General features: G+C 36.9%; 1 protein-coding gene across 3 annotated transcripts in view; it reads left to right on the top strand.

The window, feature by feature from the left end:
• kcnab1a (potassium voltage-gated channel, shaker-related subfamily, beta member 1 a) overlaps positions 1 to 17,302 on the top strand; it is a 125,060-nt gene that overhangs the window by 76,723 nt on the left and 31,035 nt on the right. For all 3 annotated transcript variants that reach the window (XM_038285562.1, XM_038285560.1, XM_038285561.1), the window contains exon 2: positions 6,051 to 6,094. In XM_038285562.1, coding sequence (XP_038141490.1) covers positions 6,051 to 6,094 — 44 coding nt within the window. The remainder of the gene's footprint in view (positions 1 to 6,050; positions 6,095 to 17,302) is intronic.

The following is a 17,302-nucleotide window of genomic DNA, read 5'->3' as shown; positions in this document are numbered from 1 at the left end:
AGTTAAAAACTGCTAGACTATTAGTCCACAATACATAGCTCACAACAATTTATGTTGCTGCTTTCAATGGCTGCTAACTATGATTTAGTACAACACCAAAACCAACCATTTAATCCATTACAAAACTGCATTAAAAGCTTTTCTATCAGACCGAATAACTTTGGTGTTTTGGTTCTGTGTTAATATCCTCACATTTAAATCTTTAAATAAAAATGTATACTAACCTACACAGTGCTATAAAGCCATAAATTTTAAATTGTTCAAGGAGGTCTATCGAGGTATGTTTTTACCTGTTTTATCTTTATCGCATAAATTGTTGCTCAAGTCTCTTTTCTGGATGCCCAAAACTCGGTCAAATTGGATGGAGATTACTTTTGGTCATTGGTTTCCTTTTCTTTCCATAAATTACCAATTGAATTTATGTCGGGGTGTTTTTTGCCATCTGCATCTGAATTAAATCTTCTAATCTCTGCCTCCTCATCTATGCATTTGGGTTATCCACTAACTTCCACCAAACCTGACCATAAGTTTGGGCAATAAACTCATTTTAGAGATTTAGTTTTCTGTTTAAAATTTTTTTATAGAAAACATGGATTTTTTCTTTTCTCAAATGCACTTTTTGTCTCTTATAGTTCAGAAGGATATCTGTTTGTCAGTTGTTATTAAATGTGTATTCATAGCTGATAAACTAGCTCACTGTCTAATACTACAAGCTGCAAACATTATGCATGTCAAATTTTCAGTTTTTACAGTGGCAAAGGCCTGCCAACCTAATTTACAATCATGTTTTACAGCTTGGATTTAGTTTTTCTTTAAATTCAGGTTAACTCCCAGAGGGGATACGTGGGATTGAAGTCAGTTTTTGAAAATAAATTCTGTCATTTGTGTTTTTTCCATAAAACCAAAGTGATTCATAAGGTTTTGTACTTGAAATAGAGATTTTACCTTTAAGCCATTTTGTCCAGTCCGACTTTCTGGAAGGTAAACCTTCACATTCCTCTAAGGTCATTTGCACCTCCAAACATGATTTCTTCCCCCTCCTCTAAACTCTGCACAGCTTTTACATTGCTACAAAGAGTACCCTCACAGTAAGATTTATTTCAGTTTATTTATATAGCGCCAATTCACAACACATGTCATCTAAAGTCATTTTACAGTTCACCAGATCATACAGTGAAATTGATTCAAAATTTTCTATCTAAGGAAAACCAGTTGATTGCATTGACTCATTGACTCAAATGCAATCCCTCGCACTAAGCATGCTTATAGCGACAGTGGAGAGGAAAAACTCCCTTTTAACAGGAAGAAACCTCCAGCAGAACCAGGCTCAGTGTGAGCGGCCATCTGCCGAGGCTGACTGGGGTTCAAGGAAGACAGATGCAGAGATACAAAAAGCAACTCTAAAAGGCGGCCCCTTCCAGGAAAAAAAAACAGCCAGGTAGATGAGCTCTGAGCCAACTCCCATTTCAGAGGATGAAGAGAGCACATCCAGCCAGTCACAGTCAGAGAAACAGGACTACACTGGAAAAACAGGCTTATCTCCAACATCTATAAACACAGATGTTGACGGCCGCAGCACAGCTAATATTTCTCTCCATGGTGGTGTCACAGCCAAACAGGAACAGATGAGGCGAAGCTACTATGAGAAAAAGGCACAGAGAGCATAACATTAGATATTAAACTAACAGATTCTTCGGAGCGGAAGAATAGATATAGAATAAGGCAAAATGATGAAATAGGGTTCCCACCACCATATATCATTATAGGTAAGTTGTTTTTTTATTGTGATGTACCAAAGCACCTTCCTCCACATGTTTATGGTCTCTATAGTCTGGCCAGCAACACTGACTTATGCACATCAATCAGTCCACTAAGGCTCAATATCCTCCAGTCAAAAACAGTCCAGACCAATCACAGCATGGGAGGTTGACCCTTAATCCAGCAGTGCTTTCCCGTAAGCATAACAATCAAGATAGCAGCTGCAATGGATGCCCTTTATTATGTCCCGAATGAGCCGTTTACATCGTTAGAATTTCAACAGCCTACTGCTGTAAGAGCTTTTCTTTCTTTAATTTTTTTTTTCAATTACAGCATCTGTAATTATTTGCTTGGTTCTAATCTGTTTCCACTGACTCGGTTTGTCTAGCTTTAAAAATTGGGCACTATCTACTCCTTTCCAGACTAATATGCCAGGTGCATGACGTGAATTAGTCTGTTTGGTCTCTACTGGATCGGGATTCTTTATGGCATTCAATCAATATCTTGCCACTCTTTTATAAAGACCAGATATAAAAAGCATATGAACAATAGTTCTGTCAACAGTTTCACCCACCTAAGCTATGAATCTCAGCTTCTACTCCGGATTTACTGTAGGCCTCTTGGTGAATTTCCTCTTTGCTAGGATTGCAGTTGTCATATTCTTTTCCATTCTGCAGAATAAACACATTGTTGTGCTACGAGTTTGTTTTATCTCCTAATCCCATTTTAAAAACTTTTCAACAACTTTCTTTCTGACCTTTCTGCGATTCACTAATGTGCAATTTCATTAACTCAATTGAATGTATTCATAACACATGTCAGATTGGTTAAGATTCTAACAAGGAAAACCATTTGATTATATTCAGTCATTGACTTGCTGGACATGCTCCTCCTGGATACATTCCATGCATTTTTTGTTGACTCTTCAGCAATATCTCACATAGTTCTCTATAATAAACCTCAGAGGCCTTCACAGAGTTTATTTTAGATTACTAATTAGGTGACTTCTAAAGTTGGTTGCACTGAATAAAATATGGGGATATTGTATTAAAGTGAATGGAATATAAATGCATGCCACACATTTCAATTATGCACTTAAAGTTACTCAATCCTATGAAATACCAACACGATACAAGAGTTAAAGAAAAAACTAAAATAATAAAGCTCAGAAGGTTTGAAAAGCCTAATGGCAACAGCCTCTCTCTGGTCTCCAAAGGAGTTAAAATTATAAAGTGACTCTTCATATCTAGCTAAATGCCTTTTCCATTTTGAGCCTTCCCTTTGAGCTTCTTGGTTGGTTTCCATCATCTCTCTATTAAATTCTAATCTGGTTGAAATGCAAACTGAAGGTGTTACATTTGTGTACCTCTGTTTTCTTTTTAATAATAATAATTAAACTTTATTGATCTCACACTGGAGAAATTGACCTCTGCATTTAATCCATCCCCTTGGGGAGCAGTGGGCTGCCATTGTGGACCAGTCTGGGGTTTAAGGGTCTTGCTCAGAGACCCAGAGTTCAGGCTGTGGAGATCAAACCATGTATTTGAAACCTTCTCAGAGCACAAGCGCACTGCTCTAACCACTAGGCCAACACTCCCTCAACACTTAAACACTGTTAAGGGGGAACTAATGATGGAATCAGTGTCGGGTCTCTGATGATGACTGCAGAGATCTATGAAAGAGTGAGAGACAGAGCAAGGCTGAGTGGTTTGGCAGATGAACAGGGAAGATGATATTGCCACGGAGCTAGAGTATTAGAGAAAGTCATTACTGTTCATCATCATTTAAATGAAGACTTGTTTAAGAGGAGATTAATGGCCTCATTGTTGATCTTTTTAGAAAGGCAGCTATTGTGGTTTCAGATGTCAATAAATATTTGATGTATGAGGATGGTTGTACCAGTGTGTGGGTTTGGTGGTGATGGACTACTTAATTATTTCTGACTAAGCATTTTATATTTTAGATTTTTTTTTTTTACAAGTTTATCAAATGAGGAGGAGGATGCTGTTTGAATACCATCTTCCATTTGGAGGAATCTTATTTTCTTCCTTGAATTATTATCCTCATCTATTCACTGATCTTTCTTTCTGTTATTTCGTCTTTTATCATCAATCTATTCTTCTGAGCGCTGACTGAGGGAACTCACAACTCAGCAGAAATCAGACTAACCAAGCTTCCTGAAAAAGCACTATATGCACCTTATATGATTTAGTTTTTTTTCTTTTACAGGGAAATAATGTGCAATGATGTTGGTTTAGGTGAAGTTAGTGAGAAAACCCACTAACCATTCATCTAATAAGTCTGATGAAGTTGTTTGTTTTTTATTTTTATTTGCACTAAGTCAATTGTAAGCGGTTAAAAGGATGTTATTGTGCGGCGTACTGGTGGCGCAATGGTTGGCGAGCACGACCCATGTATGGAGGTCTTAGTCCTTGATGCAGCCGACCCGTGTTCCTACCCAACCTGTGGTCCTTTGCCTCTCCCCCTCTCTCATACCCCCTTTCCTGTCAACTTACTGTCGAAAAAACGAGCCACTAGTGCCATAAAACTAAAAAAAAAGTTTGTTATTGTATTAGATAGAGTTTGTGCAAACTACCATAAAAATAATGCAAGTTATAAGCTAAAGGTTTGAAAGTTAAACTATAAAGCTCATGAAGCTCCGTCTTTATTCAAACAGATTTATCCAACTTTAAAGCTTTATTGCATTTTCTGTAGAATAATTAGTGTCAAAATAAACTGCATTATAAAAGCATTAAATGTATACTCTGCTTAAGTTACACATGACCACTAAGGAGTAATTTGTGCTTTCCCGATCACTGCGCTGTAAAGAATTCTAACAAGTACATTTCTCCAGGCCCTTCTTCATAATTGGTAAGACCAGGGAAAATGCTCTAAAAGTAAGTTGGACATGTATTGATGCTTATAAAATCTGGATACTGCCTGCGGCTTTGAACAAAAAAACCTACATGAGGCAGGTTTTAACTGAACCCCAACACCAAAATAAATGTTTTTAGATAAAAAGGTATGATTTCCTTTAAAGGGATTTCCTATTTTGATAGATAATCATTAAAAAAATATATTTTAAAGCAAATACTGGACAAAGGTCAAAGGTCAATCCAAGTTAAATTGTTAAACTTTGAACAAGTTTATTGCAGCACAGTGTACAGTTCTCTATTGAGTAATTAATAAACATGTTTCAGGTTGCTACCCAGACTACCGTTGTTCAGGGTGCTAGTCTCTGCAGGACAGAATAGGTACAGAAATTAATGAATGGATGGGGGAAATATACATTGATAACACCATAAATTGCTAAATACCTTAACTAGGAGCTTTAGATGCTCAGATTAAGGTCCTGATTTTAACCAAGGATTGGGTTACTCCGTCCTCCATTAATGGAAGTTGAAGAAGTCCTCTAATAGGAACTCCTGCCTGAACTTGTGTGTCTGCGTGCTATCTGCCCAGTGGACACAGTGGATAGCAAGCTGATGTGACAGGACAATAAATGTTCCTGAGGATTGATTGCAGATGACTCGGATAGCTGCAGAGTGCGGAAACAGATGAGAAGGACAACCTCTGGTGGAAAAACTCGTCAGAAGGTTGTGCTGTACCATGAACATTTCCCAAAGGCCTTTTGCTGGCAAAAGAAGAGGAAAACTAAATGCCCTACCATTTTTAAAGAATAAATGGGCTTCAGAATAACATGAACACTGTTACTCTCGCAGCCTGCTGCTCTACATTTATCTCGGACCTGGAAAGTGTAAAACAACATAAACACAAGCTGCACTATTATTTTTAACTGTAATATTGCAAGTGAATAAATTAGTAGCCTAAAACATCTGGATAAAGTTATTTACTTTGATGTTACAGAATAATATGGACTTGTTCTGCAAAACAAGGCCGTGGCTCTGCAGAAATATGCAGCACACAAACAGTATGTTGTGTTCCTGACAACTCACTGATGATCTGTTTGTTTCGGATGATGCATGCCTGGAAATGACTGTGCCTGATTCTCCATTTGCAAGGCCACAAACTGACATTCAAAGTCTTGTCAAAAGGGATTAAACGAGTTTTGAACCTGTCATGATCATCTTAATCAAAGTCGTATCCTATGTCTTGAAAAAAAACAGAGGCCTTTTCTGTTCAGTTGCATTTTCTGTTGCATTGGTTTTGGGATTTGAAATATGTTACAGAATGTTACATGCCACAAATGTCTACATTAGCTAAAAAAATCATATTACAAATCGGCCTTTTTGTACATGTGCATAGCTTGATTTTTTTTTCTTTTTACACAGGAATCTTGGGAAATCTGGGCTCAGAGTATCGTGCTTGGGACTTGGTAAGTAATCTCTTTCTCCCCCAACTGCATCCATGACTTCCTAATAATAATTTTTTTAAATTCTTTTTTCTTTCATTAAATTGATTATCTTGTGAGGACCTCTGAAATCAACTGAAGAAAGGCTAGTCTGCAGGTTAGAAATAAAATCAGAGATCAGGGATTCTTATTTCAATTGCTAAAAAAAGTTTTTCCCTTTATCACACAGGAAAGTCAAAACCACCGCTCCCATCTCAGCTTCAATATTTAGCATTGCTTTGGGAAGAAGTAAACAAACACACAAAAATGGTCCCCTGTGCAGCATTCCTATTTCTGGTACCAGTAAGAGATTTCAAAAAACAACACTAGAGGGATCAGAGGCTTCAGGAAAACATATAACCAAATATTTCCTTTGCCTTATTCTCAGAGTTCTAGGATATTATCTGCAAACTAAGATGGAAAACTGACATGCAGCAGATGTCTGGGGATGATGTTTGTACTAGCACAATTATCTCACCGTCAAGATGTTATCTGTCATTGGCAATATTTACTAATTTGATTTTAGGGACACAGAGAAGATTGTTCTTTACTTATTTTTAAGTACTTGTCTTTGTTGACTGAACAGCATTGAGCAGACTGAATGATACAACCCCTTTATTGATAGTAGTTTTATAAAATCACTGAAAAGGGCATCCAATATTACAGAAGCCTTATCTTGCACTCTCATTTTCCTCTTTAATTACGTTTCTTACAGCCTCTTCCCAACTTAAAATTAAATGTTAAAGTTGTTTCTGGTTTTGAACTCACTCTTGTTGACAAATGCAGTTTAGCACCATCATCACCAAAAATAACCATTTGCTCAGCCATGATCTTCCCCTCAGTTAATTCTCTCTTTTACATATATACATATATGTGTATATATATATATATATATATATATATATATATATACATATACTGGGCACACACACTGTAGAAAATACAGTGTGTGTGCCCAGTTATTCTCAGTAGTTATTCTCAAAAAATGTCTTTCCCATTTTGTCTTACCACCCAGCCAAACAAAAAGTTATGAATAACTAATTAAATGTCAATACAAACTTAAATTCAGCAGGTTCAGAACTCTATCTATAAAAGGTATAATTATGCATGTAAGATGCTTAAGATAAAATATGTTGTGTAGAAAACCTAAATAGATGTTGATGAGTGCAGTCTGTGTTCACTTTGCAAACTATTTTTACCATGAATTTTTTGTCACAACTTTTGGCTCAATGATAGAGAGTTTTAAGTTTGTTAAGTTTAACTATAGCCAATTTTGGTTTATATAAATGGAATAGGAGCTTGTCAAAATGCCTAGCATTTATTCACACTGAAAGTTTTTTTTTCTTTCTATTCAGTGTTTTCTTATTCTCTTTTTTTTATTGTCACAGTTGCACCCCCTTTAACAGACGGTGTCCTAGGCTGATGCCAAAAAAACAAACAAAAAATGACCTTGCTACCAACAAGAAGCTTATAATTGTTTTATTTTCTTTCTTTTTTTTTTTTTTGCATCAGAGAAATCTGTATTTGAAAGTCAAAGAGTTGGCAGTATTTCAGTGTCAGACCTGCCAGGACTCATGAGGATCTATATCAAACCTGCATCCCACAGATTATACTTTAGCTTCTTTAAAACTGGCTGACCTTCAGCAGATACTTTAGTCAGTGTTCTTAAACTGCTCAGGCGCTTTTGTTCCACCTCTATATCCTTCCCTTTTCTAAAAGTGTGTTTTCAATCTACCGCTTCAACAAGCAATGCAAAAACACTGTTTTAAAATTGAGCTAACTTTTGCTTTCTCAGGATTTTGTGGTGTTTTCATGTGTAGGACACCTCTGTTTTAAAAAAGCTCACTTAGGTTTTAAAACCTTAAATAAACACTCCATTAGTTTATCTTGTTTTTAACAGGAGGGTATGTTTCGCCTCAAACGAGGCTGTCTGGTGCCATTCTGAATGTTTATTTGGACATCTCTGAGCTCTGACACCCCAGGCAGTTTGCGTTTATCCGAGCGGTCCAGTTGGAGCTTCTCGGTGCAGGAAAGGTCAGGCTTTTGCATGCAGGTTGTCGCATGCTGTGCCTTGGCCAGACATGATGCTGGCAGGGGAGATGAAGTTAGAGGGCAAAGTGTATGATGCTAAATGGGGATTTATTGTTTCTGTGGGAGGACTTATATTAAGATGGATGAGGATCATTCTTCTTTTATGTGCGTGTTGAATGAGTTAGATTTTCCTCATGTTTTCTCCCATACTGCAGAATGGGAGAATAGAGATAAAATAAAGCAGAATCAGGAAAAATAACCCCTTTGTCATCCTGCAGCCTAAATATATAGCAGCATAATTATAGAAATTAGCTCAGGATAACCTGACTGTTTTGGATGTACAGGTGCTGGTCATAAAATTAGAATATCATGAAAAAGTAGATTGATTTCAGTAATTCCATTTAAAAAGTGAAACTTGTATATTATATTCATACATTACATACAAACTCATATATTTCAGATGTTTATTTTGTCTAATTTTGATGATTACAAATGACAACAAATGAAAATCTCAAATTCATCATATCAGAAAATTAGAATATTACTGAAGACCAATAAAAACAAAGGATTTATAGAAATGTTGGCCAACTGAAAAGTATGAACATGAAAAGTATGAGCATGTACAGCACTCAGTATTTAGTTGGGCCTCCTTTGGCCTGTATTACTGTGGAAACTTTACACTGGACTTCAAGCAACGTGGATGAAGTGCCTCTCTTCTTTTCCTCCAGACTCTGGGACCTTGATTTCCAAAGGAAATGCAAAATTTACTTTCATCAGAGAACATGACTTTGGACCACTCACCAGCAGTCCAGTCCTGTTTCTCTTTAGCCCAGGCAAGACGCTTCTGACGCTGTCTGTGGTTCAAGAGTGGCTTGACACAAGGAATGCGACAGCAGAAACCCATGTCTTTCATACGTCTGTGTGTGGTGGTTCTTGAAGCACTCACTCCAGCTGCAGTCCACTCTTTGTGAATCTCCCCCACATTTTTGAATGGGTTTTGTTTCACAATCCTCTCCAGGGTGCGGTTATCTCTCTTGCTTGTACACTTTTTTCGACCGCATCTTTTCCTTCCCTTCGCCTCTCTATTAATGTGCTTGGACACTGAGCTCTGTGAACAGCCAGCCTCTTTAGCGATGACCTTTTGTGTCTTGCCCTCCTTGTGCAAGGTGTCGATGGTCGTCTTTTGGACAACTGTCAAGTCAGCAGTCTTCCCCATGATTGTGTAGCCTATAGAACTAGACTGAAAGACCATTTAAAGGCTTTTGCAGGTGGTTTGAGTTAATTAGCTGATTAGAGTGTGGCACCAGGGGCCATCAATTTTGAACCTTTTCACAATATTCTAATTTTCTGATATGATGAATTTGAGATTTTCATTTGTTGTCATTTGTAATCATCAAAATTAAACAAAATAAACATCTGAAATATATGAGTTTGTATGTAATGTATGAATATAATATACAAGTTTCACTTTTTAAATGGAATTACTGAAATCAATCTACTTTTTCATGATATTCTAATTTTATGACCAGCACCTGTAGTATAAGAAAGGTAGAGCTACAATAGGGCCAAGGTGGAGCTAAGGAGAAACATATTCCTTAGATGAATCTCTTCTCCAACAAATATGAATTTAACAGCTGAATTCCCTAAGCATGTCATTCAGCTCAGCAGAAGCCTGATCATGACCTTCTTTTTTGACTCAGGTGTGTTGGAGAAGGGATGCATCTAAAACTTGAAGGATGGTAGCCCTCAAAAACTGGATTTGAGCACCTCTGCCTGGTGGTGTCACTACCCCTCTGAAAGCCGTCTATGCCAAGTTCGGAGCGAGCTTGGATCAGTTAACTGTGCCGGGCTTGGTTCTTATGAACATTTACACATCACAGTAGCACAGTACCTTGTCTCTTATTGTCCACGATACTACAACTCTCAAGACGGAAATTAAAAAAACAAAAAACGGAATGTTATGGGCAGCGCCCATAACATTCCGGGACTTAACCTGGATAGCTTCCTACAACTGAGCAACGGAGACTTACTTTTGAACTAGTACTAGATTTATAGAGGTTCTGTTGTGTCTGGCATGGTCCAGTTCAGTTAAGTGTCATTTACACTCAACAGTTATCCCAGTTACCGTGCTCGGACCGTTGTCGGCACGGTTTCAAAAGGGTAGTGTAAATTGGGCTTATGACTGGAACCCACAGAACTTTCTGGTGTTACAGAACAGGACATCTAAACTGCAGTTTTTCATTATTGTTATTAGTATCAGCAGCAATATGAGTGGTATTATTCCATCACTACACACAAGGAGAAGTGTTTTTTATTATTTCAGCTCCCAGCTGACAGTCTTTTCTGTTTTGATTGGCAAATTGACACGCAAACAATTCTAGATCTTGTGACTCTGACAAAAAGACTTTTCATGGAAGCATTTTTAAAAACTCTGTGTGGATCTAATTAGCTTGTGTTTTTTTATTAAAACAAATGTTTCACACTTCAATCTTCTTTGTACTGGAATCCTTACTCTTGAAATACAGGGCCTTGCAAAAATAATCCTGGAGTTTGTTCACATTTTTCTCACTGGTTGAGTGAATGATGACCAAATGATGTACTGTCACTGTCTACTGAGTTGCACATTTTTTCACAAACCAAACCACAGCTGCATGATGACGCTTTGAAAGATACATTCTGCAGCTTCATTTGCATAAGACCTCTTCCTCCCACAAAATCTCCTCTTCTTACTGTTCAGAGTTCTCTGCAGCCACTTCCCTCTGCCTCTTCAGCAACATGGCTGAATAGAGGCATTACTGCGGTTATCTGGGGTATTGTTTGTTTGTCTTTTTACACAGTCAACAGCAAGATTTCCAATGAATATTCAAGGAATTAATCAGATTTTAATACTTTGAAAGGTCCAGGGGTTTTATATGAATAAGCTCGATAAAAATTGCAATATACTCTCAGTCCAGTAGGTACCAGTTTTGCGAAAGCGCAACTAGTTTTACCCTTTACTCCCAGTGCTGGATAGATTAGATATAACTCTATGATTAATCTAAAATACACAGATAGATACACAAAAAATACATTTAAAATACACAGTTTTTGTTGTTGTTGTGTAAACTGTTAAATGAATGTTAAATAGTAGTTGTTGTTGTTGTTTTAGGATCACCAGTTGATTTACTTTTTTTGTTCCTAACTTAATAATAATTGAACTTTATTGATCTCACATTGGAGAAATGTACCTCTGCAATTAACCCATCCCTTTTGGGAGCAGTGGGCTGCCATTGTGTGGCGCCCGGTGAGCAGTGTGGCGTTGAGGGTCTTACTCAAAGACCCCGAGTGGCATGCTGTGGGAGTGGGGCTTAAACTCAGAACCACAGGATTCCAAGCTCTATGCCATAACCAATAGGCTACCACTCCCCTCTAACTTGAACTGGATCCCTAAGCACGAAATGTTTAAATAATTATTTGACATAACATTTTTGGCAGCCTGTATCTGTCCAGAGTAGTTTTTTTTAATTTTGAAAATCAATTAATTTACAATTTACAATTAATCTGCTAAAAACTGATAAACCCACTTGTTTTTATTATGAAAACAGCCAGGTAAGTTGTATCAAATATCTACAGTACAAACAGAACAACTTTTTTTGACCTATGGAAAAAAATACAACCTCAGACTTTAGAGACTTTGTGCTATCGATAAAAGTACAGGACATTTTGACTGAATCTTTCCAACCAAACCTGACCATAAAATAAAATAAACCTGAAGAGATCACACAAATGACATCCACAGATAATGTTTCCCGTTTTCCACAATCCAACTGTAAATATTATCTAGGGATCTTCATCCAGTATTAATGGGGCCAGACTTCAAACTGCTGTCAGAGGAATAATGCATAAAATACAGAAGTTTTGAAAAGTAATTAAAACTTTAAATGTAGTTACTCATTTTTAAAGAACAGGAAGTAAAAAAATATCTTCAAGGTTTATAAAGAATATTTTGATTGGTTGAAAGCATTACTTTATGCAATGGGCTGCAGAATGTAAATAAAATATTTCAATAATGTTTTTGCATTATCTGAATGTCAGATAAAAGATGAGCATACGTTAATATTCTTCATACAGTCTCATTATATAAGAGCAAAAAAAGCAAAGCAAACAGCAAAACAAGCTTTATATAATTAATTCCTCCTCTAAATACACACTAAACACACACTGAGCAAAAGAAAAAAACACAGGAAATCAAGCACCCAGTTTTAGGATCAATTATAACTGAAATATTTCAACAGCAACTGTGGCGCCTGAACTGCCTAAAATTCAATTTTCAATTCAATTCAATTCAGTTTATTTATATAGCGCCAAATTCACAACACATGTCATCTCAAGGCACTTTACAGTTCAACCAGATCATACAGTCAAATTAATACAAAGTTTTCTATCTAAGGAAAACCAGTTGATTGCATTGACTCATTGACTCAAATACAATCCCCCACACTAAGCATGCTTGTAGCGACAGTGGAGAGGAAAAACTCCCTTTTAACAGGAAGAAACCTCCAGCAGAACCAGGCTCAGTGTGAGCGGCCATCTGCCGAGGCCGACTGGGGTTCAAGGAGACAGAAGCAGAGATACAAAAAGCAGCTGTAAAAGGCGGCCCCATCCAGGAAACACACAGCCAGGCAATCGAGCTCCAAGGCAGCTCCCATGCCAGAGGACGAAGAGAGCACATCCACTCAGTCACGGTCAGAGAAACAGGACCACACTGGAAAACAGGCCGATCTCCAACATCTATAAACAAGGGTGTTGATAGAAGCAGCACAGCTGATGTTTCTTTCCAGGATGACGTCACAGCCAAACAGGAACAGACGAGGCAAAGCTACTCTGAGGAAAAGCAGAGAGAGCAGAAGGTTAGAGATTGAACTAACAGATTCTGCAGAATAGGAGAACAGAGAGAGAATGAAGCAGAATGATGAAATGGGGGTCCCTATGTCCTCCAAAAGTCTAAGCCTATAGCAGCATAACTATAGAGATAGCTCAGGATAACCTGAGCCACCCTAACTATAAGCTTTATCAAAAAGGAAAGTTTTAAGCCTAGCCTTAAAAGTAGACAGGGTGTCTGCCTCACGGACTAAAACAGGTAGTTGGTTCCACAGGAGAGGAGCCTGATAACTAAAAGATCTGCCTCCCATTCTACTTTTAGAAATTCTAGGAACCACTAGTAAACCTGCAGATTGAGAGCGAAGTGCTCTGTTAGGAACATAAGGAACAATCAGATCTCTGATATAAGATGGAGCTTGGCCATTTAAGGCTTTATATGTGAGAAGGAGGATTTTAAATTCTATTCTTGATTTAACAGGAAGCCAATGAAGAGAAGCCAGGATAGGCGAGATATGATCTCTCTTTTTAATTTTCATTAGAACTCTGGCTGCAGCATTTTGGATCAGCTGAAGGCTTTTAACTACAGTTTGTGGACTTCCTGATAGTAAAGAATTACAATAGTCCAGCCTTGAAGTAACAAATGCATGGACTAGTTTCTCAGCATCACCCCTGGACAGGATATTTCTAATTTTTGCAATGTTCCTCAGATGAAAGAAGGAAATTCTGGAAACCTCTTTGATATGGGATTTAAATGACAGGTCCTGATCAAAAATAACACCAAGATTTTTTACTTTATTATCTACAGCAGGACAGCATGCTGCAACACATAGGCAGAGTAAGAAAATCATCACAGGACTTCCAGGAGCAGATGGTGAGGCCTCCAGAGAGCTCTGGATTCATGAAGCCAAACCAAAACAATTTGGTAATACTAAAGTCCAGCGAAGGACTGTGGGAATTAGCCCAAAATGCTGACCAAACATTTTAAAGCAGGAAATGAAAAGGAGGATTAGTGGTATAATTGAAAGTATCCCATTAACAATATTAATCCAAGTGTTTTCAGGCCTTCCGGAAGTATTTGGTATTTAGCTAAACTTTAGTACATTTTAATTTACAGTCATTCTGTTCAATAATTTGTGAACATGCCTTGCTTTAAAAATCATCACTTCTAATTATTTAACATCCAAATATCTTTTTCTCAAAGATACACATGCTGAATTAAAATACATGGTGGATGTGAGAAACAGTTGGGAACAATCTGTGAATGTGTTTCGCATTATTGATGGCATGTTGAGGCTTCACCTGGTAGAGATAGTTAGGATTTCATACGCATTAGAAAATTCAATAAATTCTTTAAATAATTTTGTTTCTAACACTTTCGCGTGTTGCACACTTTCTTGTTCATTTTTCTCATCATCCTGAAAGAAAAATATGTAAGGAGTCCTTAGTAGAGTCTCAACCAACTAACACAAATGCAGATATAAGGACTAAAAACATGGTTTATAAAGAACAAAAAGTAAAACAAGTTTATTTTTTATTTGGCACGTTTTAGTAGCAAGACATTTTAGAGTGCTGTACATTATAGGAAAACATGGAAAGATATTTTAAAGAGAAATAAAATGGTACAATTAAAGAAAGTTGGGCTTCAAACTTAAACTAAATTGTGTTAAAATCATTCTAAACATATGTTTTCTTTTATTAATTTTAAGCAACAGATGGTTTCAGCAATTTCACAGTATTCTGGGAGTTTGTTCCTGATTAGTGGAGCATAAGAACTATAAGCTGCTTCTCTGCGTTTGGTTTCGGTTCTGGGTATCCAGAGTATATCTGAGCCAGAAGACCTGAGAGGAAAATCTGTGGCATCAAAAGATTCACAGAATAACAGAAGTATTTTGGTCTATTCTATGAGACAATTTAAAAACCTATATTTGAAAAGCACGCCTTCCCACTGAGTCCATACTTTGTAGAAACTGCAGCTCTCACTGCAGTTAAAGCTACAAGTCTTCAGGGCATCTCTACCAGCTTTGTGCATTTAGACTAAAGATTAAGATGGTTTTTCTTTGCAAAAATTGCTCAAGCTAAGAAAGCAGAAGAAAACGTCTCTCTTTCATGTAATCTAAAAGATTTTTATTTGGTTATAGGTTTGAAATCATACTGTGCCATCCTAACATGTGATCATGTTTTAACTAGCCTTCTCTGTCCCTACTAAAAAAAAAAAAAACTATCCCCAGGACATTAGGGTGCCACCACCGTGCATTACTACACCAATGATATTTTCACAAAAGTTAAATTTTGCCATTATATATTTTAATGGCTTTCTGTCAACAGTAGCACGACAATCTTCTACCCTTAGTTCTTCTACCTGAGCACTGGATTTCTGCTGCCACTCCAGTTATCATAGTTGTCTTCTCTGATTGATCTTCTCTTTGCTTGTCATGTGATTTCAGAAGGCAATAGTTTAGTAGGTTTGTTGTTGTGTAGAACTCTTCTCCCCAAATACTGTTCCAGATTTATCAATATTGTTCCCCCAAAAGTTTTTAAGTTCCTTGGTCACCCCTGAAGCCTTCAGCTGTGTTTATTAAACATGGTCTGGACCTTTTGTTTCAGCTCTGGACAAAGGTATAGTGGTGGTTTCTCAAATTTTCTCAAATTTTTCTAAAGACCTGCCCTCTCCACTTGCACAACCCGCTCCACAGAGGCGTGCACAGACATTTTGGGGGGCAGGTGCTCAGGAGGGGGGGAGGGCACTTTTTAGCGCACGTGTAACACTTAATTATAAAAAAAATACACGCATGTTGAATGAAATTTGACTTTTATTTGTAACATTCTCTAAACGTGAGTTTTCAATGGAAAAAAGTCACATCACCAACAGAACAGACTAAAGCATACTTCTTTCATCTGGCTCATCTCCCTGTTTTCCCTCATCCATCTGCTCTCCCTCATCCTGGTCTTTTTCTGTCTCTGTGTCTTCCCTGAACTCTTCCTCATCTCCTGTCCTGGTAGATGTTGATGGTATAGAGCTTCCCTGCTATGACTGGCTACAATATAATAATAATAACCATCATGACAATAATAATGATGATAATAATAATAATAATAATAATAATAATAATAATAATAATAATAGCTTTAACAAATATGCCACATTAGTTTAAATAATGGGCTATTAGGGCAACATGACTGGAAGTCTTGTCACGTGGATATGACTTATGGTAGCCTACAAAATAATAGCTATTTTAATACCTGCTGCACAAACCACTTAAAAATAAAATATGAACAGCTTTTAAGATTTTTCAATACGATTAACCCTCCTTTCTTGGCATTGTGCTGCAATTACTAAATCAATATACAATTAAGACAATAAAGAGACCAAAATGTGTTAATTTATGTTGCCTAACAAAACCTATACAACAGAAAACGTTTGTCTTAACACATAGATTTGAACGGAAGAGGATTAGGGCCACTGAAAAAAAAAAAAAAAAAGTTAACAGATTTTTAAATTTTATTTCAGTTTAACATGGAAAAAAAGTCAGAATTCTGACTTTTTTCTCAGAATTCTGACTTTAATCTCAGAATTCTGACTTTATGTCAGAATTCAGTCAGAATTCTGAGATTTAAGTCAGAATTCTGAGATTAAAGTCAGAATTCTGAGATTAAAGTCAGAATTATGAGAAAAAAGTCAGAATTCTGAGATTAAAGTCAGAATTCTGACTTTTTTTCCCCACACTAAACTGAAATAAAATGTAAAAATCAGTTAACTTATTTTTTTTTTCAGTGGCCATAATCCTCTTCCGTATTTGCAATTGCAAACTCTACCGAAATTATTTGTAGCCTATGTGGTCGTCCTTACGTTATCTGTCATTGACTTGGGCTAAAGTGTAAAACTTTCAGAATCAGAATCAGTTTTATTGCCATTGTTAGTGAAGGAGTTCACAAACTAGGCATTTTTTGTGGTACAATCGTGCAACATGAAACATATAATATGGAATAGGTAAATAAAATTATAAAAATATCTAAAAACTGTGGGTATACGTCATGCAATAAAATAGACTAATATATACACTTAAGATAAAAATATGGATAGAAAATATAAAAAGTAAAATAGCATCTTACAAGGAGACAACTAGTTTATCAGGTGACCAGTCGGCAAAATGCTTGTTTGGTGCTGCTGAATGAACATTTTAATGCACAACAAAATGATTTTGATTGATCTGTATATTACCTGGCTAATGGGGCACGGGAGAAGCAGCCTGTCAGCGACCGTTCCTGCTATCTGAAGATGCTACTGAACTGCTATGATGCTGC

Source organism: Cyprinodon tularosa, unplaced genomic scaffold (assembly GCF_016077235.1).
Source record: "Cyprinodon tularosa strain WSP-4 unplaced genomic scaffold, ASM1607723v1 ctg211, whole genome shotgun sequence".
NCBI classification, from domain to species: Eukaryota; Metazoa; Chordata; class Actinopteri; order Cyprinodontiformes; family Cyprinodontidae; genus Cyprinodon; species Cyprinodon tularosa.
This window is presented reverse-complemented; position numbering and strand designations above follow the sequence as displayed.